Source organism: Gracilinanus agilis, chromosome 2 (assembly GCF_016433145.1).
Source record: "Gracilinanus agilis isolate LMUSP501 chromosome 2, AgileGrace, whole genome shotgun sequence".
NCBI lineage: Eukaryota > Metazoa > Chordata > Mammalia > Didelphimorphia > Didelphidae > Gracilinanus > Gracilinanus agilis.
In genome coordinates, this window is record NC_058131.1 from 152,404,085 (window position 1) to 152,431,829 (window position 27,745).

At 40.7% G+C, this 27,745-nt stretch overlaps 1 protein-coding gene across 4 annotated transcripts in view; it reads left to right on the top strand.

The window, feature by feature from the left end:
- MAL (mal, T cell differentiation protein) overlaps nt 1-25,330 on the top strand; it is a 46,803-nt gene extending 21,473 nt beyond the window's left edge. Inside the window, exons 2-4 of one of the 4 annotated variants that reach the window (XM_044663450.1) lie at nt 13,808-13,975; nt 17,995-18,138; nt 24,069-25,330. In XM_044663450.1, the coding sequence (XP_044519385.1) occupies nt 13,808-13,975; nt 17,995-18,138; nt 24,069-24,143 (387 nt within the window). In that variant the 3' untranslated portion in view covers nt 24,144-25,330. The remainder of the gene's footprint in view (nt 1-13,807; nt 13,976-17,994; nt 18,139-24,068) is intronic. The other 3 variants (XM_044663451.1, XM_044663452.1, XM_044663453.1) reach the window with 3 other exon arrangements.
- Nucleotides 25,331-27,745: the final 2,415 nt, after the last annotated feature.

The window sequence follows — 27,745 nt, forward strand, 5'->3', positions numbered from 1 at the left end:
GGAAGGAGGGAAGGAGGGAAGGAGGGAAGGAAAGGATTAAGTGTCTACTATGTGTCAGGCACTGTGCTACTCACTTTCCAAATTATTATTTCATTTGACCCTCACAACAACATTGTGAGATAGATATTATTTTCTCCATTTTACAGTCAAAGAAATTGAGGTAATCTAAGGTTAAGTTACTTGTTCAAGATGATAAAGCTAGTAAGTGTTGGAGGCTGGATTTGACTTCAGGTCTTTCTGACACCAGGTCTGGTGATTTTGCTACTGCATCATCTAGCTGCCCTTTGGAAAAAGGATTATACTTATTATTTTTGGCTTCACAGAGCAGAAACAGGAACAATGGGTATAAAATTCAAATGGGCAGATTTAGTCTTGCTTTTAGAAGCAAAGGAGTTCCTAATAATTAAATCTATCTCAAAGTGGAATGAACTGGGGCAGCTGGGTGACTCAGTGGCTCATTCTAAGATGGAAGGTAAGGGTTTTTTAAAAAGTGGAATGAGGGAGCAGCTGGGTAGCTCAGTGGATTGAGAGCCAGACCTAGAGATGGGAGGTCCTGGGTTCAAATCTGGCCTCAGACACTTCCCAGCTGTATGACCCTGGGCAAGTCACTTGACCCCCATTGCCTACCCTTACCACTCTTCTGCCTTGGAGCCAATACACAGTATTGACTCCAAGATGGAAGGTAAGGGTTTAAAAAAAAAAGTGGAATGAACTGCCTCAAAGACAATGGGTTTCACTTCTTTGGAAGTTTTCTAGCAGAGACTAGATGACCACTTGTCAGTTATTACAATGAGAATTCCTTTCAGGTTTGGATGGGGCTTGCAGATGACTGAGGTCCTTTCCACCTCTGAGATTCTATGGTCCTTTTCCTCTAAGTCCAGCCTTCTTTCCATTGTCTGGTGCCACTTAGGTGTAGAATGAAAGGAATGAGCCTTCTGAATCACCCTTATCTTCTCTGCCTCCCTTCTTTTAACAAATATTTAGTTAGGGTTATCCTGAGATCTGGGATAAAGTTGATTTCATTTTGGGCAAGCCAGTGACTTATCTCTTTGGAGTCAGCAGCTATATTTATCCTATCTCGGTTTACATAACAGATATAGGTGGGGTGGTATCTATCCTTCCCTTGGACCCTTAGAATAGCTTTTGGTCCCAGCAGTTCACACTGAGTTGAGATTCCCACAAGTTGGGAAGCTTCTGCAATGGTTCAGGGAAGAAGCATGAACTAGAGTAGTGACTGTGTATCAACTTTTTTTTTTTAAACCCTTACCTTCTGCCTTAGAACCAATTGGTTCTAAGGCAGAAGAGCAGTAATGACTGGCCAGTTGGGGTTAAGTGACTTGCCCAGGGTCACATAGCTAGGAAGTATGGACCCTTTTTAAGTTGTCCTCAACCAAATGACCTTACAGACCACTTGCCACTTAAAAAATGTCTCCATAGAATAAGAACAGGAATTAAGTCACTTTTGATTTTTGTGTACCCAACATCCAACTCCTGGTGTTTCATGAGTGGTTGTCAAATTGATTTGCTATTTAACAGCTCAACCTAACAACTTCTGTAATTGTAGACAGGACAAACCTTGGGATTTAAGGATGAAAACCGAAAAGATGGGGTACTAAGAGCACAGTGACCAGTGGTAGATGTGCTACTTGAGCTATATAGATGGTCCCAACTACATTTATTAAGAGGCTATTACAAGTCCATAGATGGGAGGTCCTGGGTTCAAATCTGGCCTTAGATACTTTCTAGCTGTGTGGCCCTGGGCAAGTCACTTAACCCCCATTGCCTAGCCCTTATCACTCTTTTGTCTTGGAACTAATACATAGTATTGTGCAGGTGGAAAATTTGCCACACCTGAGCTACATTCCCAGCATCCTTTTAAGTACGTCCTCATTTGATGTACAGGGGCTTGGGAGATAAATTTGGCTGAAATCTACTCTGCGGGGCTCATTTTGGGCTTTGCTTTGTTTAAAGTGTGGCAGGTGTGGATCTCTGGCTCTGTGCTCTGCTGACTTGGCTGAAGGAATCCCTTTCTCTCTCATTTTTATTATTATTAAATTTAGTTTAAAATATCAGAAGTATTCACTCAATTTTATTTTCACAGTATTAATTCTAAGACAGAAAATAAGGGGTTATTATTTTTTTTAAAGAGAGAGACTACTATCTACAAGGTGTCATGCTAGTCCTGGGATATAAGAATTAAGCAATGTCATAGTGCCTGCCAGCTCTCAAGGAAGTCACAAGATGTGGAGAGGGTACAAACGTGGCATATGGTACAGGTACATAATTCAAAAGTTAGTATGTGTTGGATGCAGGTGAACAAACCAGGCAAAACACTCTAAGAAATTTGAAAAGATAGAACTTATTTTCAGGTAGAGAGAAGAGAACATTAAATTTGAAGCCAAGGAACCTAGAATTGAATGCTGGCCAGAACTTAACATGCATGTAACCTTAGGCAATCCTACTAAGCGCCTACTCGATGCCAGGAACTGTATTAAATATTGAGGATACAAATGAAAGTTTCTGTTCTAACACAGGAGATCACAGCGGGCACTTCTAAGGTTATGCATCGTATATATAAAATGAATGTAAGACAGTTGGGGGAGATAGAAGACTAGTAAGCTAAAGATCAGGAAAGACTTCTCGTAGAAGAGGGCACTTCAGCTGAGTCTTGATAGAAACCAGGGATTCCGAGAGGCAAAGATGGGGGGGAGAGGAGACCATTCAAGGTATGGAAGAGAGCCCGTGCAAAGGACCAGAAACCAGCAATAGAGTGCTGTATGTACAGAATCTTGAGGAGGTAGCCAATATGATTGGATCACATTGAGTAAGAAAGAGAATAATGAGTAAGATTGGGCAGGGATCAAGGGAAAAAGGTTGTGAGAAGAGTGAAATAGCAAACCAAGAAATTTACATTTGATTCTAGAGGCAATAGGGAGCCAGTGGGGGTTTTTTTGGACAGAGAAGTTGTATGATCAGACTTGTACTTTAGGAAAATCATTTTGAAGACTGGATTGGATTGAGGAGATGCTTGAAATAGTGAGGCCAAGCAAGAAGCTACTGTAATAGTCCAGAGAAGAGGTGATGAGGGCGATAGATGGGTGAGTAAATAGAAAGGGACATGTACAAAAGAGGTTGTAGAGATAGAAACAAGATTTAGCAACTGGAGGGAAAGAAGGTGGCTCAGTGGATTAAGAGTCAGTCCTAGAGATGGGAGGTTCTAGATTCAAATCTTGACCTCAGATACTTCCTAGTTGTGTGACTGTGGGGCAAGTCATTTAACCCCCATTGCCCAGCCCTTACAGCTCTTTTGCCTTGGAACCAATACATAGTGTTGATTCTAAGATGGAAGGTAAGAGTTTAAAAAAAAAGATTTAGCAACTGATTAGATATATGGGATGAGTAAGAGGTTGAAGATGGCACCAAGGCTACAAACAAGGGTAGATGGAAGGAAAAAGGTGCCCTCCACATTAAAGGGAGGTTCAGAGAAGAATGGCTTTGGGAGGAAAGATAATGAGCAAGGAATATAACCTCCGAGAGTCTCTCCTCATCTGGAAAATGAGTGATTGAACTCGAAAACCTCTAGGGCCCCTCCAAGTCAAAATCTATGGTCCCATGCTTCAGAGAAAACTTTGACAAAATGACATGGTATTTGTTTTTTTACTCTCACTTTCTGTCTTAGTAACCACTCTAAGATAGAAGGGGGAGAGCTGGACAACAAATAAGATTAAGTGACTTGCCCAGGGCCACACAAGTAGGAAGTGTCTGAGGCCAGATTTAAATCCAGGACCTCCCAACTCCAGGCCTGGTTCTCTATCCACTGTGCCATCTAGTTACCCCTGAAATGGTATTTTTGCTAAGCCTTCAAGGAAGAAAAAAGTATTCACTTCAAGAGAGGGCAAGAGTGCATTTAATGCAGAAATGTAAGCCTATGTGAATGTGTGAGAAATGAATGTCGTGATGCTTTTGGAAACAGCCTCTAGTCCAATTTGTCTGGGACACTGAATGCATAAAGGAGTGTATAAAATAAAGCTGAAAAGGTGGATGAGAGCCAGATTAGAGAGGGCCATAAATACCAGGCTAAAGAGTTTACACTTTATTCTATATTCAATAGTGAGCCACAGAAGAGCAGAGAACTGACATGATCAAATGTGGGCAATAAGATTATTGAGGTAATCATGTGGAGGTTATATTGGAAATGGAAGAGATTAAAATTAGGAAGGCAGATTGGGAATTTATTAAAATAGTTGAAGGACAAAGAGGCCTTGAGCTAGGGTATTGTCATTGTTTTTATCCCATCTAAAACTCATAACAATTCTGAATTAATTACTAAGGGTATTTTTGTACCTTTTTTTAGAAATGAAGAAGTTGAGGTCCAGAGATGTTAAAAGTAATTTGTGGGGCAACTAGGATAGTTCAGTGAGTAGAGCTCCAGACCCATTTGGAGTCTGAAAGGACTTGGGTTCAAATCTGGCCTTGGATACTGCCTAAGAAGATAACCCTGAGCAAGTCACTTAACTCTGATTGCCTAACCCTTGCCACTCTTCTCTCTTAGAAATGACACTAAGATAGAAGATAAGGGTTTAAAATTTTTTTATAAAAAGCAAGTTGCCCATAGTTAATAAGTGTCAGAGGGAGATTTGAACCAAGGTATTATTGAATACAAGTCCATCATTCTCTCCACTATACCACGCTGCCTTTAGGAATTATATTTGATCCTCATGACAACTCAGTAAGGTAGGGAGGGCAGGAATAATAATGTTATAAGTAGGGAAATTGAGTTTAAAAACAAGTCATAAAATTTTCCCTGGTTTTATTATTGATTTTGGGTAGAACAGACCTGAGCCTAGAACTAGGTGTCCGGACTTCAAATCTAATGCTTCTTCTGCAAATCCTTTTCCCTCTAATTCCTTCCCAGTGATGTAACTGGAAAGATGGTATTGGTTTTGTTTTGTTTTGTTTTCAAACTCTTATCTTGATTGATTCCAGCTTCAAGGCAGAGGAACAGTAAGGGCTAGGCAGATGGGGTTAAGCCACTTGCCCAGGGTCACCCAGCTAGGAAGCACCTGAGCCCATATTTGAACCCAGGAGCTCCCCTCCTTAGGCCTGACTCTCTTTTCCACCTCGTTCTCCAACAGCTGTACTTTCAATGCCTATCACATGGAGTAGCTATAAAGAAGTGTTTGTTTGAAAGAAAGATGAACCACAATAATTCACATTACTAAAGTATTTTAAAATTTATCAAAGACCAATGATCCCCGTATACACTTTAAGCCTGCTTTGATCCAGCTCAAATATTTGAGCTTACTTTTCAGGTTGTCTTGGCTGTTGTCTCTTGATGAGCAGAAGAGGACATTCCGGGGTCATAAAGCCTGGTCTGATTGTCTGGAGAGGGATGTGTCCAGATAAAAGTAGATAAGAAGAATTTGCCAATTATCCAGGTAGAATCCAGGTCACTCAGTCAGTGACCTGATCAGTACCTCAGTCAGTCAATAAACATTTATTAAGTGTCTACTAGGCGCCTGCCACTAGAGATACAAAAAAGATAAAAGATAATCCATGATCTCGAGTTCACAGTCTAACGGGTGGGGGGACAACATGCAAACAAGTATGTTAAGTTATAAACAGAAAAAAGGTACTAGAATTAAGAGTTGTGGGGAAAAGCTTCCAGTAGAAAGTGGGACTTTAGCTGGGAGGCAGAAATAAGGAGGGAGAAGATTCCAGGAATGGGAAACAGCCATTGAAAATGCCCAAAGCCAAGAGATGTGGTGAGGAAATGCAAGAAATCATTCAACAGGCTGGGAAAGAGTTTGCTAAGTAGCTTGCAGGTGAGATTCTCTGAACATCCTATGGACATCCTGCTTTTCAAGGCAACCATGCTTATTCAGAGTTGGCTTGTTAAGAAGCAGTAGCTGAGGGCAGTTAGGTAGCACAACAGTTAAGAGTGCCAGGGCTGGAGTCAGGAGGTCCTGGGCTCAAATCTGGCCTCAGACACTTCCTAGTTGTGTGACCCTGGGCAAGTCACTTAACCTTGGTTGCCTAGCCCTTGCCACACTTTTGTCTTAGAATCGCTACTAAGACAGATGGTAAGGGTATAAAAACAGAAGAAAAAGCAGTAGCTGGCATTTGCACAAGTCTGAAATTTTGAGATGAAAAGAATTTTCATGTGTTTATATGACTAGCTTTGGAAATGGAAGCCCAGTTCATGAATCTTCTAATTCCTGCTCTCTGCCTCTAAGCAGTAGCTATGAAACGTTTATATCTTGGTAGAAATATCATAGATCATCTCAGTCGAAAGGCATTTGGCAAAGACCGGGGTGGGGGGGGGGGATTACTTTCTCTTGTATGAACCAATCTGACACAAACAAATATATTTATAATCTCTATAAGCAGATTTCAGGGAGCCAGGTTCTGGATCAGGAAAGAATGAATAGCAATTCCTACTATGTGTAGTTCTCTTCTGGAGGGTAGTCATTTATTAACTTCAAAAAAACTTTATGCCTTGATCTATAATTGTTGGGGGGAAATAATACATGACTCTATCTTTGCTAGGAAAAAAGAGACTAAAATTTAGCTTTGCTTGTACCTTCTTAAATACAGTTATTAAATCCTTATAAATCAAGTGAACGCCAATTCAAACAAATGATTACACAAATATATACATACTTCAATACACATATATTGAGAATTTTGCTTCTAGCTCATCCCTGCTGGGAAAATTCTGGCCATTGAACACACACATACACACACACACACACACACACACACTCCTATTTTCATATCTTGACTAGAAAATCTATTGTACCCAAAAAGCAGAAAATCTGATGATAAGTTACAGGGTTTTGTTGATCCTGCATTTGTAGGCACTGTTCTCTAATTCAAATGAGAATGCCTTAGTAGCCACAGCTTCCAAAGCTCTAGCAAATGCTTTCTTCATGACCCAAGCATTTGTTGTAGAGGTGTGGCCCTTTTCACCTCCCCTCCCAGGGAAGTCAACCAAAAGCTGAAAACAGGTAACTGAGTTCTAATTCCACTGCCAACATAGGTAAACACTCCATTTCTGTGTTCTTTTCTTTCTTTTGTTTTTAAACCTTTACCTTCTTTTTTTATTTTTATTTTTTTAAAACCCTTACCTTCTGTCTTGGAGTCAATACTGTGTATTGCCTCCAAGGCAGAAGAGTGGTAAGGGTAGGCAATGGGGGTCAAGTGACTTGTCCAGGGTCACACAGCTGGGAAGTGTCTGAGGTCAAATTTGAACCTAAGACCTCCTGTCTCTAGGCCTGACTCTCATTCCACTGAGCTACCCAGCTGCCCCCTACCTTCTTTTTTTTACAACTCTTTCCTTCCGTCTTAGAATCAATGCTGCATATTGATTCCAAGGCAAGAGAGCAGTAAGGGCTAGGCAGTGAGGGTTAAGTGATTTGCCCAGGATCACACAGCTAGGAAGCATCTGAGGTCAAATTTGAACCCAGGACCTCTCATCTCCAGGGCTGACTCTGTATCTACTGAGCCATCTAGCTGCCCCCAATCCTTCTCTTAGAATCCATACTAAGCATCAGTTCCAAGGCAGAAGAGTAGTCAGGGCTAAGGCAAAGGGAGTTTATTAAGTGGCTTGCCTAGTTACAGAGTTACGTTGTGTTCTTAACAGCAGTCCTGAGCTATTGAAGCAAAGTACTTTCACATACAATGAAATAATGTGTATGAAATCATTCTGATGAATTGCAAAGACATCTGAAAGCTCGAAGGTCATTTTGGTTATTTTTGTTGTGTTTAACTTTAGTTCCAGCAACAGGAGATTATATCTAGGCTACATAGGCACTAACTTTGTGGCTGTTCTTTAATGGAGCCAGGACGTATCCATGATCCAAGGAATCTAGTCTTCTTTTCTCTTTATGCTTTCTTAATGACCTCATCAGTTCCAAGTGCTTATTATCCTTCTAGACTTCTACAGCATTTAATACTATTGGCCACACTCCCTTCTGGAGACCTTCACCTCAAAATGACACAGTTCTCGTCTAGCTGGGCTCTGGCTTTTAGAGTCTCTTCCAGATGGAAGTCTATGATCAGTCTTCCGTCTTATTGCGACATCTCTGTGTCCTTGGATGAATCATCAGTAGACCCTCATTCTCTCATAGGCCCTCTTGTCTGCACTCTTTATACTGTCTCTTATTGTTCTTATCAGTCCCGGTAGTTTAGACTATCATCTTTATGGGGATAATTCCAAAATCTAAATGTGTTAACGTCCTTCTGTTCCTCTCTCTCCCTCCCTCTCTCTCTTTTTCTTTTTTTTTTTTTGTAAAGAATTTTTTTTCAAAACTTCTAAGAGAGTATTTTCTCTCTCCCCACCCCCCATCTCTCCATCTCTTTAACTCTCTCTTTCTCTCTCTCTCTATTTCTCTCTGTCTCTCTCTGTTTCTCTTTGTCTCTGTCTCTCTGTCTCTGTCTTTAACTCTCTCTCTCTTTCTCTCTCTCTCTATTTCTCTGTCTCTCTCTGTTTCTCTTTGTCTCTGTCTCTCTGTCTCTGTCTTTAACTCTCTCTTTCTCTCTCTCTCTCTATTTCTCTCTCTGTCTCTCTCTGTTTCTCTTTGTCTCTGTCTCTGTCTCTGTCTCTCTCTCTCCTCCCTTCCTCTCTAGTCCTGTCTCTTTATCTGCATACTTAACGTCTCTCCTCCACTTAATATTCCACAGGCATCTCAAACTCAACAGTTGCAAAACAGAACTCAATCTCATTCCCCTTAAACTCAACTTTCCTCCCATTGCCCTGTTCTGTCAAAGACACTATTCCTCATCGAGTCACCATAGCGTTGCATGCCCAGAATATTTCCTCTTCTTATTCTGGCTCCCTTCAAGTTTTGTCTCAAACACCACTTCCTTCAAAAGGCCTTTCCTCATTCTGCCAGTGAGTATTCTTTATTACTGTGTTTATATTTTGTATGGGTCTCGTATTTACGCATCTGTGAACATGTTTTATCTCACGGTACAATATAGGCCCCCCGATGATAGGGCCTGACTTATTGATGTCTTTGTATTCCTAGAGCCTAGCATAGTGCTTGGTTCCTAGCGGGAGCTCAATAGATGCTTGATTGCTTGATCTCATTGGTGTAGGTACTCTCTCCAACAATGCAGATTACAAACCACCCATGCCTGCCCATTCTATGAGACTCTTGTCCAAGTTCTCCCAGAAATCCTCCATTTGGAGGTCCATTCACCATACTTAAGAGTCTTCCTCTAGAGCAGGGGTCGGCAACCTTTTTGGCCATGAGAGCCATAAACGCCACATTTTTTAAAATGTAATTTCGTGAGAGCCGTACAGTGCTCACAGTACGCCCTCCTGTAACAGCACCTGAAAAAAATTTACTTTATGGCTCCTGCAAAAAGAGCCATATCTGGCCCTCAAAAGAGCCAGATATGGCTCGAGAATGCCGACCCCTGAGCTAGAGCCTTTGATATTACACAGACACCAATAAAGCATGCGGTCTAGCCATGGTGTATATCTTGATCTGTTGGGTGCTGTATTCTTGGCCATAATGTATATCTTACATATTATGACCAATCTATCTTTTCTCCAGTTGTACATGTATCTGATAACATCCTTTATGCTTTTGCACAATTCTTTATTTTTTTAACCAAACCTGTGTATGATGTCCTTCATCCAGAGGACCCTTATTTAAGGAACCTCTCTTTCCCAATGCACTTTCTCTGCAATTTAGTCTTAAAGATTTGACTAGGCTTTTGAGGGGGTCAAACAACTTAATGAGGGTCACAGAATTAATATGGGATAAAGGTGGGACTTGAATCCAGGTCTTCTTATCTCCCGTGCCAGTTCTTTTTCCGTTTATAATTCCTTCAGTCTTTCTTCACAGCTTTTCACTTGGACATGGGGCTACTCATCCCCATCCTCTATCTCTTCACTAGCCCTGGAGTGACCTACAACTTCAGTTCTTCAGAGAAGAATTAGTCAATGAGTTGTAGCCATACAGCATCATGGAAAGAAAAATTTTATGTGTAATGTAAAAATTTCTGCATAACTCTTAGGAAGAGGAAATGCTGCATTGAGAGCAGTTGTGAGCGGGAGAAGATTTTAAGACTGGCTTATTCAATAAACCATTCATTCTTTTCTCTCAAGTGTATTTTCAGATGTATTTTCAGATATTTCAAGTTTCTTAATCCATGATGGATGAATAAACAAAGTACATATTTTTAAATCCCTTGCTTTTTGTCTTAATAACAACTCCAAGATAAGCACTGTGCTAAGTGAACAGATCATAGAACCATGGAAGTAGGAGGTGAACAGAAATTTTAGGAAATAAATGTAATTAGAAGCACAGTCAAGTTCATTCCTGAGTGGTAAAGTGTGTGGACAGAAAAGATCAATTGTAAAGAACTGGAAGTCGCATAGCAGATCCCAAAAAATGGCTCTATCACTTAAAAGAAAAAAACCTTATCTTCTGTCTTTTTTTTTTTTAACTCCTATCTTCTGTCTTGGAGTCAATGCAGAAGAGTGGTAAGGGCTAGCCAGTGGGGGTTAAGTGACTTGTCCAGGGTCACACAGCTGGGAAGTGTCTGAACCCAGGACCTCCTGTCTCCAGGCCTGGCTCTCATTCCACTGAGCTACCCAGCTGCCCCCACCTTCTGTCTTAATATAAATTCTAAGACAGAAAAGCAGCAAGGACTACTCAATCAGAGTTAAATGACTTGCCCAGAGTTTCACAGCTAAGTCAGATTTGAACCCAAGTCATCCTGACTCCCAGACCTGGCACTCTATCCACTGAGCTACCTAGCTACCCTTCTGGCTCTATCACTTTCCAGGTGTGGGACCTTGAGCAAGTCATTCAACTTTGCTGACCTCAATTTTCCTGCCTTTAAAATGGTTGGGTTTCTAATCTTTGATGTCTTAAGGTCTCTTTCAGCTTGAAATCCTATGAACCTATAATTCTATCCCAAAAGTATGTGATCACCACACCTAAAGGAGCCACAAGGTGCACAAAGCTGGGTGGGAACCTAATCCTAAATGAATGTCTTATTCATAGGTGAAGTTCTAGTGGTTACACCCAAGGGAGTTCAACTTTACTCTAAAACTCAATTCAATCCACTGGGTAGACTATTAGATTCATGCTCTCTTGGGTCTTTTTTTATAGCGTTATTGTTGTTAGTGGTGTTTACTTTAGAAAGGGACTTGTTGGCAAGCAGGATGCAACTGCTACCTTGTCCCATCAGCTAGCTTGAATTGAGCTAAATGTGGTCAGGCACTTCTTAAATCAGAATGGAAAGACCAGCTAGGAAGCACGGTGGATAGAGCACCAGACTTGGAGTTGAGAGGATCTGGGTTCAAATCTGGCCTCAGATACTTCCTAGCTGGATGACCCTAGGCAAGTCACTTAACACCGATTACCTAGCCCTTGCTGCTCTTCTGTCTTAGATCTGAAACTAAGACAGAAAATGAGGGTTTTAAAAAAAAAAAAAGACATAATGGAACAATGGCACCAATAGTGCTAGTCAGAACAGTTTTAAAATACAGTGCTTTCCTTAATGAGAAGCAGATTGGCATAGCAACCCAGGAGTCTGGAAGGCCTGAGTTCAAGTTTTACCTCATATTAGATACTACTGTATAATTCTGGGCAAATTATTTACTCTCCCAGGATCCCCAAGACAACTCTTTACAACTATAAATGGCCCAGCAGGTACTGATCCACACTGGTGTAGGGAATTTCCTCACTAGAAGTTCTTTACACCAATGCAATCTCAGGCATGTATTCAATCCAACTAATATTTCTTCCTACTTTACATTTAGATCCATTTATCCTAAATTAGGAATATCACAGGAGCTTGATGTCTAAATGGAACATATCTTTTCTTTTTTTTAAACCCTCATCTTCTGTCTTAGAATCAATACTTGCTAGTGTCTGAGGCCAGATTCAAACCCTAGACTGTTCATCTCTAGGCCTGACTCTCAATCCACTGAACCAATTAGCTGCCCCCAGAATATACATATATATGTATATGTGTATATATATACACATATATATACACACACACATATACACATATCTTTAAACCTTTACTTTCTGACTTAGTAACAACTCTAGGACAGAAGGGAAAAGATTAGGCAAATTGGGTTAAATGACTTAACCAAGGTCACATAGCCAGGAAGTGGCTGAGGCCAAATTTGCCAGATCCTCCCAATTCTAGGCCTGATTTTCTATATCCACTGTGCCATCTAGCCACCCCTGAAATATCTCCAGAATTTTTCTCCAGTCCCCAAAAGATTTTTCTCTATTCCATGGCATGCCAAAATAGATGGAATTAGTCTTTCTCCACACTTCACATAATCTGTTTAATTCAACAACTCTTTATTTAGTACCTACTGTGGGCAAACAAACTGGTTCTGAAATCTTGGTGCCAACTTGGTTGAACCAGATTCTTAATTCTTGGCCAGTTGTTCTTTTTTTGAATTTTATACTCTCAAATGAAAAAATGAAACCAGTTGCTTCATAAACTTGTAGAATAATACAGCTAGGTGGGTTCAAAACGGGCTCAATGGTCAGACCTTAAAAGCAGTGATTCACAAGGAATCAGTGACAGAAAAGCTCTCTAAAAAAGAGCTCCAGGGGCTCTGTCCTTGGTCCTGCGCTCTTCAGCATTTTTGTCAGAAGCTTGCATGAAGCAACTAATCCCTAAACGTTTATGGCTACTCTGCAAAGGCAGTTTTGTATAGTGGGTAGCGAGCTGGCCTCAAAGCCAGGAAGACCTGGGATCAAGTCTTATCTCTGATACCTAATGGCCCTGTCAGGTGTGACCCTGGCAAGTGATTTAATCTCTCAATGCTCTAGACACCTCTCGGTGCCAGCCTACATTGGTAAAGGGAGTTTCCTCACCTGGGAGCTCCCTAGGCTAATGAAATCCCAGTTCTATTCCCTATCCATCTCCTAGGTGAAAAAGAAGTTGAAAGTCAAACTCTCCTTAACTTCAAGGAGCTTCCCTTCTAGCAGGAGAAGCACAGGGGAGGAATCGAGTGAAAATTTTCTCCATTTACAGATTACATAGAGCTGGAAGTGGTAGCTAACCCAGATGACAGTCGTCCAGAAAGAGGGGTACAAAGGGCTATGCCCACTTCCTGATGGGCAAGGAGAGCAGAGGAGGGAGATAGCATTTGAACTGAACTCTGGGAAATGGGTAGGTTCTAGACAGACAGAGCGACAAGGAAAGGACTTTTTGGCAAACTCCTTGAAGGCAGAGACTCAAATTTTAACTTGCAGAACAGATTCCAATCTTCTTTGGTAGAGTTTCCTCACAAGGGAGTTCTCTATAACAGTGAAGTCATAAGGCTAACCTCTGGGAGATGAAAGGAGTCCAAATAAGCAGATGATACCTGAGAATAAGGAAAACTAAGAAAGGACAAACAATTTACTTTATAGGAGATTGGAGGGATAGAGCATTTTAAGTGAGAATTTCTGTCTTTCCTTTCTTTTTTTTTTTAAAACCCTTACCTTCTGTCTTAGTATAAGTTTTAAGACAGAAGAGTAGCAAGGTCTGGGCAACTGGAGTTAAGTGACTTGTCCAGGGGCACAAAAATAGGAAGTAGAAATGGGCAAATTTGAACTGTGGTCCTCCTGATTCCAGGCCTGACACTCTATCCACTGTGCTACTTATCTGCCCCTGAACTTGTATCTTTCCTTTACCTTCCCTCAAACCCACAAGACTCAAAGTCCATCCAGTCGTACTAATTTGTGGCACTTAGATCCTTCAAATGCCTCTGCCCAATTCAGAGCCTGCTGCATGACCCTTTCTTCCCTTCTGGTTTCCCTTGCAGATATTTGGAGGCTTGGTCTGGATTCTGGTGGCGTCTTCCAAAGTACCATTCCCGATGGTTCAGGGCTGGGTCATGTTTGTGTCTGTGTTCTGCTTCGTGGCCACAACCATCCTGCTTTTCCTCTACTTTGCTGGAGCTCATGGTGGAGATGCATCCTGGATACCCTTGGTGAGTCATTTCCTTTTCTCCTTGCACATATGTTCATATTGCTGCTGGGGGGACTGCCGGCAGACACCACCAGTATCTTCCTGAGGTTCTTGGTTGACTGACTATGCCTTCTTCCATTCCTAAATGATCTAGGGTTCCATTATTCCCGGGATAGAGCATAGGACTGTTGGAAGAGATCTTGGAGATCATGTGGCCCAGGGGTTCTTCATCTAGGATGATGAACCGGTGTTTGTAAATATTTTGATAACAGTATTCTAATATAATGGGTTTCCCTTTGTAAGCCTCAGCATTTTATTTTATGCATTTAAAAAGCAGGATTCTCAGAAGGAGTTCATAGGTCTCCTCAGACTGCCAAAGAGACTGTGATGCCCAAAAGGTTAAAAGTCCCAGATCCTAGAATCCGATTCCTTTATTTTATAAACACTAGAAATGAAGCAACTTTGCTCATGGTTATGTAGCATGTAACTAGCCCAGCCAATGCTCAAAGCCAGGTGATCTGACTCCAAGTCCTACCCTATACTACCAATCAATCAAGAAGTAGTCATTAAACACCTACTATGTGGGGACAACTAGGTGGCTCAGTGGATTGAGAACCAAGCCTGTAGATGGGAAGTGCTAGGTTCAAATCTGGCTTTAGACACTTCCTAACCCTGTGACCCTGGGCAAGTCACTTAACCCCCATTGCCTAGCCCTTGCCGCTTTTCTACAATACACAGTATTGGTTCCAAGACAGAAGGTAAGAGTTTAAAAAAATAAAATAAAATGTCTACTATATACCAGTCACTATACTAGGCACTGGGAATCCAGAGGCAAAAACTGAACAGTTCCTCCCTCAAGGTATTTGCATTCTACCTAAGGATATACTCTTCCTTCAGCTTCATAGGTTGTCTTTGGGAGTTGGCTATGATTGAAAATTTTTTCCAAATTTAGCTTGGCAAAGCCTCCTGTGCTAAGGCAATATATGATCTGTCCTGAGACTGACACTCAAAATACTTTCAACTGAGAGGGAATTCCTCGGGACTTGTATACCAATGACCCAAGCTCCCAGAGTCCTAGGGTCACCTCTACACCAAGATGAGATATCCTAAGGGAATCCTGGTGGAGGAACATTCCGTGTAGTTGTTCTGAATCATTAGACCATAGAGATTATATCTAGTCCTGCTAATATTTACCTCTTTAAACTCCTCCCAACCCACCTCACCTCTTCTTGCTTTTGTCACATCTAACTAAGATAAAAGAATGCCTTTAGAGTATTTTCCTACCCACATGAATTATGAAGAATTTAAAATGAAATGAGAAGAATTTGCCTCTCAGCCTCACTTTTCTCATCTATTAAATGGGAATGATACTGCCTTCCTTGCCCCTCCCTAGATAGATGGTTAGGAGTCTTAAAAGAAAGGGGGAAATTCTACTACCAGAAAGCAATGAACATGCAGTTTTGTGGTTCCCATTGTGTTTAATCCTACTGTTTTGAACCCTAGGCAATGAGCCAGGACTCCATGCTGCAGCTCTTCCCCGGGCTTTGGCAAGCACACTTTAATGGAAGTGTTCCAGGATAAGTCAGAAGGGTGATCTCAGGGCCTGAGTTCATATCCTGACTATCACTTATTACCTGTATGAGCTTGGATCAGTGACTTAACCTCTCTGAGCCTCTTTCTTTAAAATAAGAGGGATGATCTGAGGCTTCATCTCACACCCATTCAGTCTGCAAAGATGACAAATGATGTTGGAGGGGTTGTGGAGAGACAGGCTCCATTGCTGGTGGAAACTGTAAATTAGTGCTGTCATTCTGATAAGCAATTTTGGAATTACACAAAGAGAGTAACTAGAGAGTAAATAGAGATAACCAGAGATTCCACTGGTAGGCATAGACTCCAAGAAGGTCTTTGACAAAAAGAAAGACTCCCTATACCCAAAGAACTAGAAACAAAGGAAATGTGCCTCAATGGGGAATGGCTAAACAAATTGTGACACATGAATATAATAAAATAATCCTGTGCTACAAGAAACAATGAACATGATAAATATGGAGACATTTAAAAAGATACATTGAAATTGATGCAGAGTAAAATAAGTCAAGCCAGGAGAACAATACATATTATGACTATAGCAATGTAGATGGAAAGAACACCACCAGAAATAACCAAAGATGAATGTTGTGAAATTGAAAAGGCATTGGCTCTAAAGAAGAGACATGAGAAGATAACTTCCATCTCTCCTTTGCAGAGATGGGAGTCAACAGAATGTGGAACATTGCTTAGAATGTCAATTTTTTTATGTGTTTATTGTTATGCTGTATTTTTCTCCTCTTTTTAAAAAAATTTAACTTTATTTTATTACAGTAACGAATTTACACATAAGTTTCCCGTGGTTACATGATTCATGTTATTTCCCTCCTCTCCTCTCTCCTCCCCACACAGAGCTGATAAGCAGTTCTGCTGAGTTATACATGTATTATCATTCAAATCCTTTTTCCCTATTATTCATTTTTGTAATAGAGTGGTCTTTTAAAACCAAAATCCCAGGGGCAGCTGGGTAGCTCAGTGGAGTGAGAATCAGGCCTAGAGACAGGAGGTCCTAGGTTCAAACCCGGCCTCAGACACTTCCCAGCTGTGTGACCCTGGGCAAGTCACTTGACCCCCATTGCCCACCCTTACCACTCTTCCACCTATGAGACAATACACCGAAGTACAAGAGTTTAAAAAAAAAAAACAAAAAAAAAACAAAATCCCAAATCATATACCCATACAAACAAGTGATAAATCATATGTTTTCTTCTTGATTTTTATTCCCACAGTTCTTTCTCTTGACATGGATAGCATTCTTTCTTTCTCATAAGTCCCTTGAGATTATCTACCACACTTGATCATCCCACAATGTTTCAGTTACTGTGTGTAACATTCTCCTGGTTCTGCTCATTTCACTCCACATATTTCTATTTAAAAAAATTCTTTGTTATAAGGCATGCATCTCTCCTGTGGAGAAAGGAAAGGGTTATATAAAAAGATCATTTTAAAATCTATTTTTTAAATAAGGAGGTTGCACTCAATAGCTTCTGAGATCCCTTCCAGATACAGGATGTGATCCTATGAATGTTGCATCACTACATGTACCATGAAAGGGATCTCTGTCTCCAGGGATTTGCAGTGTTTGTGTTTGAGGGAGATTCTAGACAAGAGACCCCATTAGTTCTAGGGGCAGCTCTCTGATGGTTTGCAGCCAGCCTGTGATAAATTATGGGGTCATTTGGTTTGATTTGATCTCTTCCCAGGAATAGGCAAAGCCTAACAGATGCTTTTCAAGCTGAAACCAAGTTCTTGGCCTGAACGTGAGGTTTCTTCTTAACTTTTCTAGTGTCGTGACCTCCTTTGGCAGTCTGGTGAAGCCTATGCATCACTTCTCAGAATATTGTTTTTAAATGCATAAAATAAAACACACAAGATTACAAGAGAAAATGATTATATTGCAATGCAATTATCGAATATTAAAAAAACAAGTTCATGAACTCCCAGGTTAAAACCAAAAAACTCTTGGTATAGACTAGTGGTGCCAGATTCAAATAGAAATAAATACTTTAAGGGCTACATATTGACTTAGAAAACCTCAAATGAATAATGTCTAACAGTTCAGAACTAAAGTAAATAAAGAATAATGTGAGTAATTAATAATATAGAGCAGGCACAAAGCCGATGCCCAGTCTAGAACATTACTGATTCAGCACAGGTGATTGATGATACAGAATGGGTAACTGATCAACAATACCGATTCTGCAATTCATGCTTGACTAATGCCAAAAGTACCGATTTTGCAGTTGATGTTTAACCAGTACTAATTGGTAAGAAATACAAAATTCCAGAGTATGAGGGTCCTGCTTCTATTACTGCCTCTCACTGACCACTGCCAACCTCCCAATGGCTTGGCTACTTTTTCCTTTATTAAGTCATGTCTTTTGCATATTTCCTCTCTTCATGAACCTTTTGATTCCCTTCACTGACTCGTTCCTTTGTGTGTCCTTCTAGGATGTGTCCTATCACTTGATTGCAGCTCTCTTTTACCTGAGTGCTTCAGTACTAGAAGCCTATGCCACAATTCTTTCAAAGGATAATGTGAGAACTGGATTTAATGAAACCTTTAAACATTACCAAGAAAACATCTCTGCCGTGGTAAGTCTATTCATTCAACAAGCATTTCTTTAGTGGCTAATGTATTCAAGATGGGGACAACTCAATAGCTCAGAGGATATTAGACTCGGAATCAAAAGATCCATCATCTTGAGTTCAAATCCAGCCTCAGACACTTACTAGTTTTGTGACCATGAGCAAGTCACTTAACCCTGTTTGCCTCAGTTTTCTGATATGTAAAATAAGCTGGAGAAAAAGTATCGTTCCCAAGAAAACTCCAAATGGGGTTATAAAGAGTCAGACTCAACTGAACAACACCAACAACTCCAAGTGTATAAAACACCCTACATTTGGGGGCATTTGTTATTTTTGTTGTTGTTGTTTTATTGGTACCTCTTTGCTTTCATGCCCATCATCTCCTGATAGATGATCCCTCTGCCATTAAACCCTACCTTAATCACAAAGAAGATGCAGTTAAACAAAAACCAACCAAAGCCTGGAAGTGTATATAACATTCAGCACCCCTAATACTCCATCTCTCTAATTAGAAGAGGAAGGTACTATCTTATTGTTGAGATATCCATGTCTTCATGGCATTATTACACGGTAAGAAAAGCAAGTATTGTCCCATTTTGCAGATGAGGAAATGCTAACTCCAAGAGTTATGAACCACAGTCACACACACTCACACAGTGAGTAAGCATCAGAAGCAGGATAAAAATCCAAGTCCCATGCTCTTTCCACAACCACACGCTACTTTTCAGAGATTTGAGATAATCTGGTCCAGCCCCTGCTTTTGGACAGATAAAGTAATATCCCAACTTTACAAATGAGGCAATTGAGGCCCCAAAAAGTCAATATTTAAGATACCCAAGATCAAAGTCAGAAGGAGGTGAAAGGGATGAGTAGAACCCAGATGTTCTGCCTTTTCTATTATTTTGTACCACAACTCTGCCTTCTATATAGGTAGGTTAAGTATATAGACAGCTGGGTGGTACACAGGAGAGAGCTCACTGTACCTGGAGTAGGGAAGACCTGAATTCAAATTCTGCCTCAAATACTTAACTAGTTACATGATCCTAGTCAAGTTACTTAGCCTCTGCTCAGTTTCCTCAGCTGTAAAATAGCAATGAAAATAGCACCTATCTCCTGGAGTTATTGTGAGAATAAAAGGATATGATATTTGTAAAGTGCTTTGTGAACCTTAAAACTCTAAATAAATACAAGATATTGTTAAGGATAGAAAGCAAGGTTTCTTAAGTAATTTGGAAAGACTGGTAAGATGAACTCTTCAGTCACAACTGAGCAGTAAATGTCCCCATAGGATCTAGATCTGAAGGGACCTTAGAGTTCACTTCTCCATCATTTTTTAAATTTAAAATTCTAATTTCTAAGACAGAAGAGCAGCAAGAGCTGAGCAATCAGAGGTTAAGTGACTTGCCCAGGATCACACAGCTGGGAGTTAGCTGAGGCCAGATTTGAACCCAGGGCGCCTCCCAACTCCAGGCTTGGTTCTCTAGCTACTGTGCCACCTCGCTTCCCTGATAACATACTCTTTTTTTTTTTTAAACTCTTGCCTTCCATCTTAGAATCAATACTATATATTGGTTTCAAGGCAGAAGAATGGTAAGGGCTAGGCAATGGGAGTTAAAGGACTTGCCCAGGGTCATACACCTAGGAAGAATCTGAGACCAGATTTGAATGCAGGTCCTCATGACTCCAAATCTGGTGTTCTATCTACTATGCCCCCTAGCTTCCCTGATGCTATGCTCTTAATGCAAGTTAAAATGACCTTAGTTTCTCTAGCTGCTATATGACTCTATTGATCTCTCTCAAGCTTGCAGTTCACTAAGGAATCTTTATCAATCAATCCAAATTAACATCTGTATTTTTTAAGATGAAGAAACTGAGATTCAGAGAGAAAATGACTTGTCCAAGGTCAGCCAGGTAGAGTTAGGATTCAACTCCAGATTTTCTGATTATAGATTTAGAGCTAATAAAACCCCTGCCATCTATTCTAATGTCCCTTGGAATTCTATTGCAGCATTCACAGGAAATATATATACAGGACCCATTTCTCATCCTGCTCCCTATGCCTCCACCCCTTATTTAGGAAGTTAATAAATGCATTTTGAAAGAATAGCTCTCTGGAGTTTCGTTTGGTTTCTCCCAAGCCCACTGGTTTCATAGAGAACATTTAAAGGTTCCTGGATGAGTTGTTTTAAATTACTGTTATTGGCTAACTTGAGTTACTCATTATTTTCCTCCAATGAAAACCAGAATATTTTTATAGCCACAATTCTACCCCTGTATGGGGGAGGGCAGAGAATGGGCACGGATTATGGTTTGTAGGCATGTCTGAGAGTCACTGAAGGACAGCGGGGATAAATAACTTGCCTGGGCTAGAATTTTCTGACCCTATGTCCTCAAGTCACTAAACCAGTTTTTGAAATTCAATTAAGAAGCAGGTAAGCTTCCAGGGCCTCACCTGCCAAACTAGTGTCTGAAGAGAAAGCTGGAAAGACCAAACAGAAGGAGAGAAGGAATGGGATGACGGGAGAGAGTGGGCCCCAAATTAAACTCAGGGGCATTTGCCCTGTCCTTCACGTTCCCTCCCTTGGACCTGAAAAAATCGCCAGGAAATACTTCATACTCTAGACCTTTCATACTCTCTATTTTCTACTAATGGACTAAATCTCATGGGGAAGAAGAGAGTGAAGGGGGGGAAAACAATACTTATTAAGTCCGTACTTTGTGCCAAGCACTGTGCTAAGTGCTTTACAGAAATGATCTCATTTAATCTTCACAATTACCTTTCCTGGGAGGTAGGTATTATTATCATCCCCATTTTACAGTTGAGAAAATAGGGGCAGACAGAGGTTATGTGTCCTGCCCTAAAGTCACACCTCTAATGTCTTTTTTTAATTTTTAATTTTTTAATTTTTTCCCATGGTAACATGATTTTTGTTGTCTCCCTCCCTCTTCCTTCCCCTCTCCAGGAGCTGACAAGCAATTTCACTGGGTTATACATACATTATCACTCAAAACCTATTTCCATATTATTTGTTTTTGTAATAGAAGAGTCTTAAAGCTAGACTTAACTATAAGTCTTCCTGAGTCCAGGTCTGATGGTCTATCCATTGTACCACCTGGCTGGCATACATGTTTGTGTGCCCTTCATAAATAGATGTCTCTGTGTTCCTTAGAAACTTCTAAGAAAAGCATCATTTGATCATAAAAAGTTAGAGCTGGAAAAAAACCAAAGAGATTACCTGGGGCAACCCATTCATATTAGAGAGGAGAAAACTGAGACCCAAAGAAGTCGACCACAAGGTCTCACAGCTAATTTGTGGTAGAGCTGAGACCTGGAATATTGTTTTCAGGTTGGAATATCGTATTTTAGAAAGGACCCTGAGAGACCAAGAGAGCATAAAAAGAGGGCAACCAGAATGGTGAAGGGTCTTGAGTCCATGCCGTATGAGAATGGGCTGTAGGATTCAAGAATGGTTAGCCTGGAGAAAAGAAGATTTACGTGGATAGGACATCAAAGATTTTGCTGGTTTCCATGAGCTGGGAGTTCATGATAATGTGCTACCTCACAAATAGGTCATTATCTTCAGGTAGCATCATACTCTGACCCTTCAAAAATGCAGACTGTCTTGAGGATGCATGCCAGCAGACTAGTATGTTGCAGTATATGTGTGGCAAGGGTAGAGAGGAGAACTTTAGAGTTCTAGGTAGGTTCCAGGCTTTCAGATCCCTTCCACATCATACCCTGGCTGTCCAGAGTTTTCCTAAAGGAAGATGTGGTCAAGGGGAAGAAGACAGTGGCTCTTCTTCCCCTTCAGAGCATCAAGAGCTACTGAAAACAGAGAATGTACCCAAGTTCTGGAAAAAACAGATAGTTTCTTAAGTTCTTAACAGCCCTATTATTCTTGAAGGTCTCTGGACTTTAAGAGCTTTTGATCTGATTACAAGAAGAATCCTTGGAAAAGTAGCTAGAGAGATTAGAGGCTGGGTTCTTTGGGTGTCTTCTGTCAGCCAGCAATGTTTATTAATTGCTTGCTGTGTGCCATACACATTGGGGATACAGAGATAGGCAAAAAGTGGTCCCTGCTCTCAAGGAACTTCCATTCTAACAGGGAAGAAAACAAGCAAATAACCTTGTAGTTTTGTTAAGGCTTTGCAAACCTTAAAGCACTTTATATATATAATTTTAAGAAAAGGCTCTATGCTCTATTACAGATATTAATAATATGGAAATAGGTCTTGACCAGTGATACCTGTAAAACCCAGTTGAATTGCTCATTGGCTACAGGGAGGGGAAGAAAGGAGGGGAGGGAAAGAACATGAATCATGTAACCATGGAAAAATATTCCTAATTAATTAATTAAATGAACTTTAGGGGCAGCTGGGTAGCTCAGTGGATTGAGAGCCAGGCCTAGAGACAGGAGGTCCTAGGTTCAAATCTGGCCTCAGACACTTCCCAGCTGTGTGACCCTAGGCAAGTCACTTGACCCCCATTGCCTACCCTTACCGATCTTCCACCTATAGGTCAATACACAGAAGTTAAGGGTTTAAAAAAAAAATGAACTTTAAAAAAAAATTTTTTTAAAGGAAAAGGCTCTATGCAAAAAATAGCCATAATTCTAGCCATTGTGTCCATACTGGATACATCAAGAAGAGGAAGGTAATTTCAGAGGGAAGACACTAGCAGGACTGGGAGATATGGCAGACCTAGTACAGAAGGTGTTCCAACATCTACCATGTCACAGGTGATCAAATGTGTATACAATGGTCATTTATTTGACAGAGGGCTTTACCAGCCATTCCAAAGGAACTGAGAGGGATTCTCTCCAAAAACAAGCTCTCTAAATAGAACTGTTAACCTTAGCTCAAACCCAAGCAAGGCTTAAAGGAATCCTTCCTCATGTCTTATCTTGTTGAGAAACTGAGACGCATCCTACAAAGTATGGAGAGGAGATAGAAAGGGAGAGAGGAGTTCTAAAGGCAATGAAATTTGACAAGTACCCAGACAAATTCAGTAGGGGCCAAGGAGCCAATAAAGTTAAAATCTCTATTTTAAAAAACCAGAATATATTTGAATTTTAAAGTTTTATTTACTCCATATCAAGATTATATTTATTAAGTGATGTTGAGTTTATAATAGTTCTGACACTTTGAAATATATACATATATAATGGTTTGATGGAAAGATCCCTGGATTAAAGGACCAGAAGACCTGGGTTCTAATCCCTACTCTGTCACTCAGTGTCTTTGTGACCTCAGGCCTGTCCCTTTTTCTCCTAAGACCTCAATTTCTTCCTCTGTAAAGTGAGGGAATTAGAAGGCACCTAAGTGGCTCAAAGGCTCAGTGTACAGAGTTCCAGGTTCACAGTCATGAGGACCTGGATTCAAACTTAACCTTAGACACTTCTTTAGCTGTGTGACCCTGGGCAAGTCTCTTAACCCCCATTTACTTAGCCCTTGCCCTTCTGTCTTAGAGTTACTAAAACAGAAATAATAGTTATATGTAATATAGTTCTATAATAACAAATAAATAATAGTTATAAAAAATAAACAAAACAAGGGGACTGGACTAGATGATCTCTGAGGTCCCTTCCAACTCTAAAATCCTAGAATCATATAACTTGTATCTTTACTTATACCATGCATACACACACATACACATACCACAATGGCTAAAGTCAGTGCTCATGGGGCATTTGCCTTTTGTAGAGGGAAGAGGAGGTAGGGCATATAATGGATGATGGAGGGGGCCTGTCCTCAGGGGCATTGAGAGTTTACTTTCCCTATGCTTGGATGTGTATGTGATCTAGTCTGTGTTCTATAATATTAGATGTTAAGAGGCTTGAACATGGTTAAACAGAATAAAGCAAAGAATGATACCTGATGTGTGTCTTGTCATTTGACACGCCGCACTCATCATCCATCATCTCTCTCGGTTACAGGTGTTTGCCTACGCTGCTACTCTGACATACGTGATCCATGCAGTATTCTCTCTAATCAGATGGAAGTCGTCATAAAGTCCTGTGGAAGTTTACCAAAAAATCCAGAAGGTGTTAACTGATCGGCCAGCCTCCCGGGGTAGCTTTTTAGAAGTCAGGGATGCTCACATGGATCTCTGCACTCTTGTTCAAAGTGGGGGGTTAGGGTGGAAACCTATCTGTTTCTCCTTAGTGTTTATCTTTCCTGTCTCATATAACTAACCGCATATGGGGAGTTGGGGGCTTGCTATGTTTACTCCCAAATATTGACTGCTTTTTCTCATCATTATTTCCTTTTCATGAGGGGCTGAACTCTTGGAGAAGGTAGATAGCAAAATGAGACTCCTCACATCTCTTTGCTGGGCCCCTTTTCTCCATGGCCACTTTCCATCTCAGTCACTATCATATGCACAGTTTTAGGTCCTTGGAACATCTTTGTGTGTTCTAGGGATTGAGTTCTCCCAACAGATTCTTTCTGGAACCAACAGAAGATGATGCATCAGCCATGGAAGGGGAAATAAGCCAGGAAAAAACATAGGTGTTGGGTGGCCATGCAAGACATACCAAGGATACAGCCCCTACATGCTTTTTTTGTTTGTTTCTTTTCTTTATAAAATGTTTTCATACCAATTTTCTTATGAAATTCTCCAACCTCAGCCAAGACTTCCAACTATAGTTTACATGAAATCCCTTGGTTATAATTGAATGGTGCCTCCCTCAACCCAGTTAAAGTTCAGATAGCAAATATGTATATTGGTGTGCCTCTTGGAGGAAATAGGATTCTGGATAATTTTTCATCTTGTCCCAGCTGAGCATCTCCACAGAATGGTATTAGCTTTTGTTTGATAACAGTCTTTTCAAGTGTTTTTATTTTTATTTGCCGATATCACTCTTCTACTTCCTCTTTGACCTTCAAAATGCCACCACTATCCATCAGTCAGTCAACAAATATTTATAGAGTGGCCTCTGCAGGCCCCCCCACTGTTGGCAGTCATCTTTACATGGTTGCAGATTCCACACAACAGCTACTTTACTACAAGGCAAAATAAATGTTGCTGTCTTACCAAAGTATCCTTTAAACCAGGAAGAAATTATCCCAGATGGATTATTTTGATTGCTTGTTTTAAAAAAAATCCACTCAGAAACTGTCTTTAGAGAGTGGGCTATGTATTTTGTTCAGTAAATTTTCAAATATCAGTGACAACAATAAACTCTATTTTCAACAACGTGCTTGGCTCATTCAGAGGACCAAAGGATTCAGACCCCAAGGTTCTGCTTATCGGGTGACAGACGCCCTTTTCACATTGCAATGAAGTATTTTATGGGAGAGTAGAAAGAGATATTTCAGGAACATATAAGTATATTGAGAGACTACCAGGCACAGTTGGCCAAAAGGCTTCTGGTTCCTATCCCCCACATTCCCTAATGTATTTATTAGTCCAATCTCACAGTCTTGCATTTCTTCACAGTTCCCAAAGCCCTTTCACCCACATCTCTGTGGATCCTCAGAACAACTGAGGCAGAAATCATCGTACCCATTTGACACATGAGAAAATAGTGCTTTGGAAAGGTCAAGGGATTTGCCCATGGTCAATGTGACTGATAAATGGAAGGGTCAATGTTGGAGCCCAGGGTCCTCAACATTGAGGTCAGTTGCTTTCCTAGCTCCCGTGCTAGTGACATGGATGATGATGACTGATATTTACATAGTACTTTAAAATTTGTATGCTGCTATTTTTGACACCGTTTAGGGTTTTCTTGAAAAAGATACTGGAGTGGTTTGCCATTTCCTTCTCTGGCTCATTTTATAGACGAGGAAACTAAGGCAAACAGGGTGAAGTGGCTTGCCCAGGTCACACAGCTAAGAAGTATCTGAGGCCAAATTTGAACTCAAGAAGATGAGTCTTCCAGACTTCAGGCCTGGCACTTTGTCCACTGTGCCACCTAGTTGCCCTCTTCTGGTTCTACCCTAACCCAAATCTCAATATATATACTCAACTCCCTCTCTTAGCCTGTAGCAGAATCTCACCATCTTTCCAAGTCCCGTCCCAAGAGCTAGTTTCAATCATTACAACAAATAGTTATTGAACATCTATGCACCTTACAAGGTGCTGAAGGTACAGGGGCAAAAATTCTGAAGTCCTTATGCTGCAGGATTTCACATTTTCTCAAGATCTGGCAATGATACATTATACAGATGCATACACTCGAGGGATTTACTGAAGGGAAGGGAACATTTACGCCTGGCAGAGGGAAGTGGTGCTTACTTGGGACACTCGGGTCAGTTTTGGCATTTCTCAGCATCCCATTGTCCTTGAGTTGTTCTTTTCCTCTGTTCTTCCCACATGCTCTGGATAATGCAACTGAATTTGCATTCATAGTCACTTATGTTCATGGTAGAGTATAAACTCCATGAGGGTAGCAATGTGCCATGACTTTCAGTATAATAACCTTACACCCAGTAGACGCTTAACCAAATCATTGTATAGAGGGGCAACTAGATGGCTCAATGAGTAAAGACAAGCCTAGAGACGAAGGTCATGGGTCCAAATGTGGTCTCAGATACTTCCTAGCTGTGGGACCCTTGGCAAGTTATTTACCCTCTGTCGCCCAGCCCTTATTGCTCTTCTGCCTTGGAACAGATACATGGTATTGATTCTAAGACAAGAGGTAAGGATTTAAATAAATAAATCATTGTAGAGCTGCATCTCTGTAGTGCAGATAACTGACATGATGATCCCAATTCATCCTGGCCCCATAACATACTCTCTGTATGACTGTAGACTTATCCTCATTCAGCCTCAGTTCCTCATTTGTGAGATGAAATCTTTCATCTGTGAAATAAAGGAGTTGGACTAGATGAGTGCTAAGGGTCTTTTTGCTTGGGCAGTTAGATGGCAAAGTGGATAGAGAGCCAGAGCTAGAGTGTGATCCTGGACAAGTTACTTTACCCTATTTTCCTCAGTTTCCTTATCTGCAAAATGATCTGAAGAAGGAAATGGCAAACCACTCCAGTATCTTTGCTGAGAAAACCTCAAATGGGTCACAGACACAAAGAATCAGACACAATTGAAATGAGTTAACAACAAAAGGACCTTCTTTGCTCTAGATCTATGATTCAAGAATCCCTTCAACAACACTTCCATGTATTCAGTGTTCACTATTAGTGAACAATGTGCCTGGCACATAGTAGGTACCTAATAAATACTTAAGACCTATGAATATAAAGTTAAGCTGTAGCTCCTGCCTGCATGTGCTTCCAATTCGGTAAGGACAATTAGATATACATGCAGATAAAAATCATATCTAATAAGTGGACGGGACCTCCAGTCTTTGGGTTCCATCTTGGTCTACTTCCCCAGGCTCTCAGTTGGCTCATTACTTCATTGGACCTTTCCCAAAGGAATGAGCAGGCTTTCAGAATCTTAACACCAAACCAAAAAATTATAATTGTACATGAAAAGCAACATGGGCATACTCCTACCATCATGACAGGGGCACCTTGCCTCACGTACATTCCAAACAGGCTACTTCTTGGGATAAAAACCAGGTGCACGTGGCTGCACATATATAACCTATTTCAAATTGCCTTCTCAAAGAGGAGGGAAGGGAGGGAGGGATGGAGGGAGAGAATTTGGAGC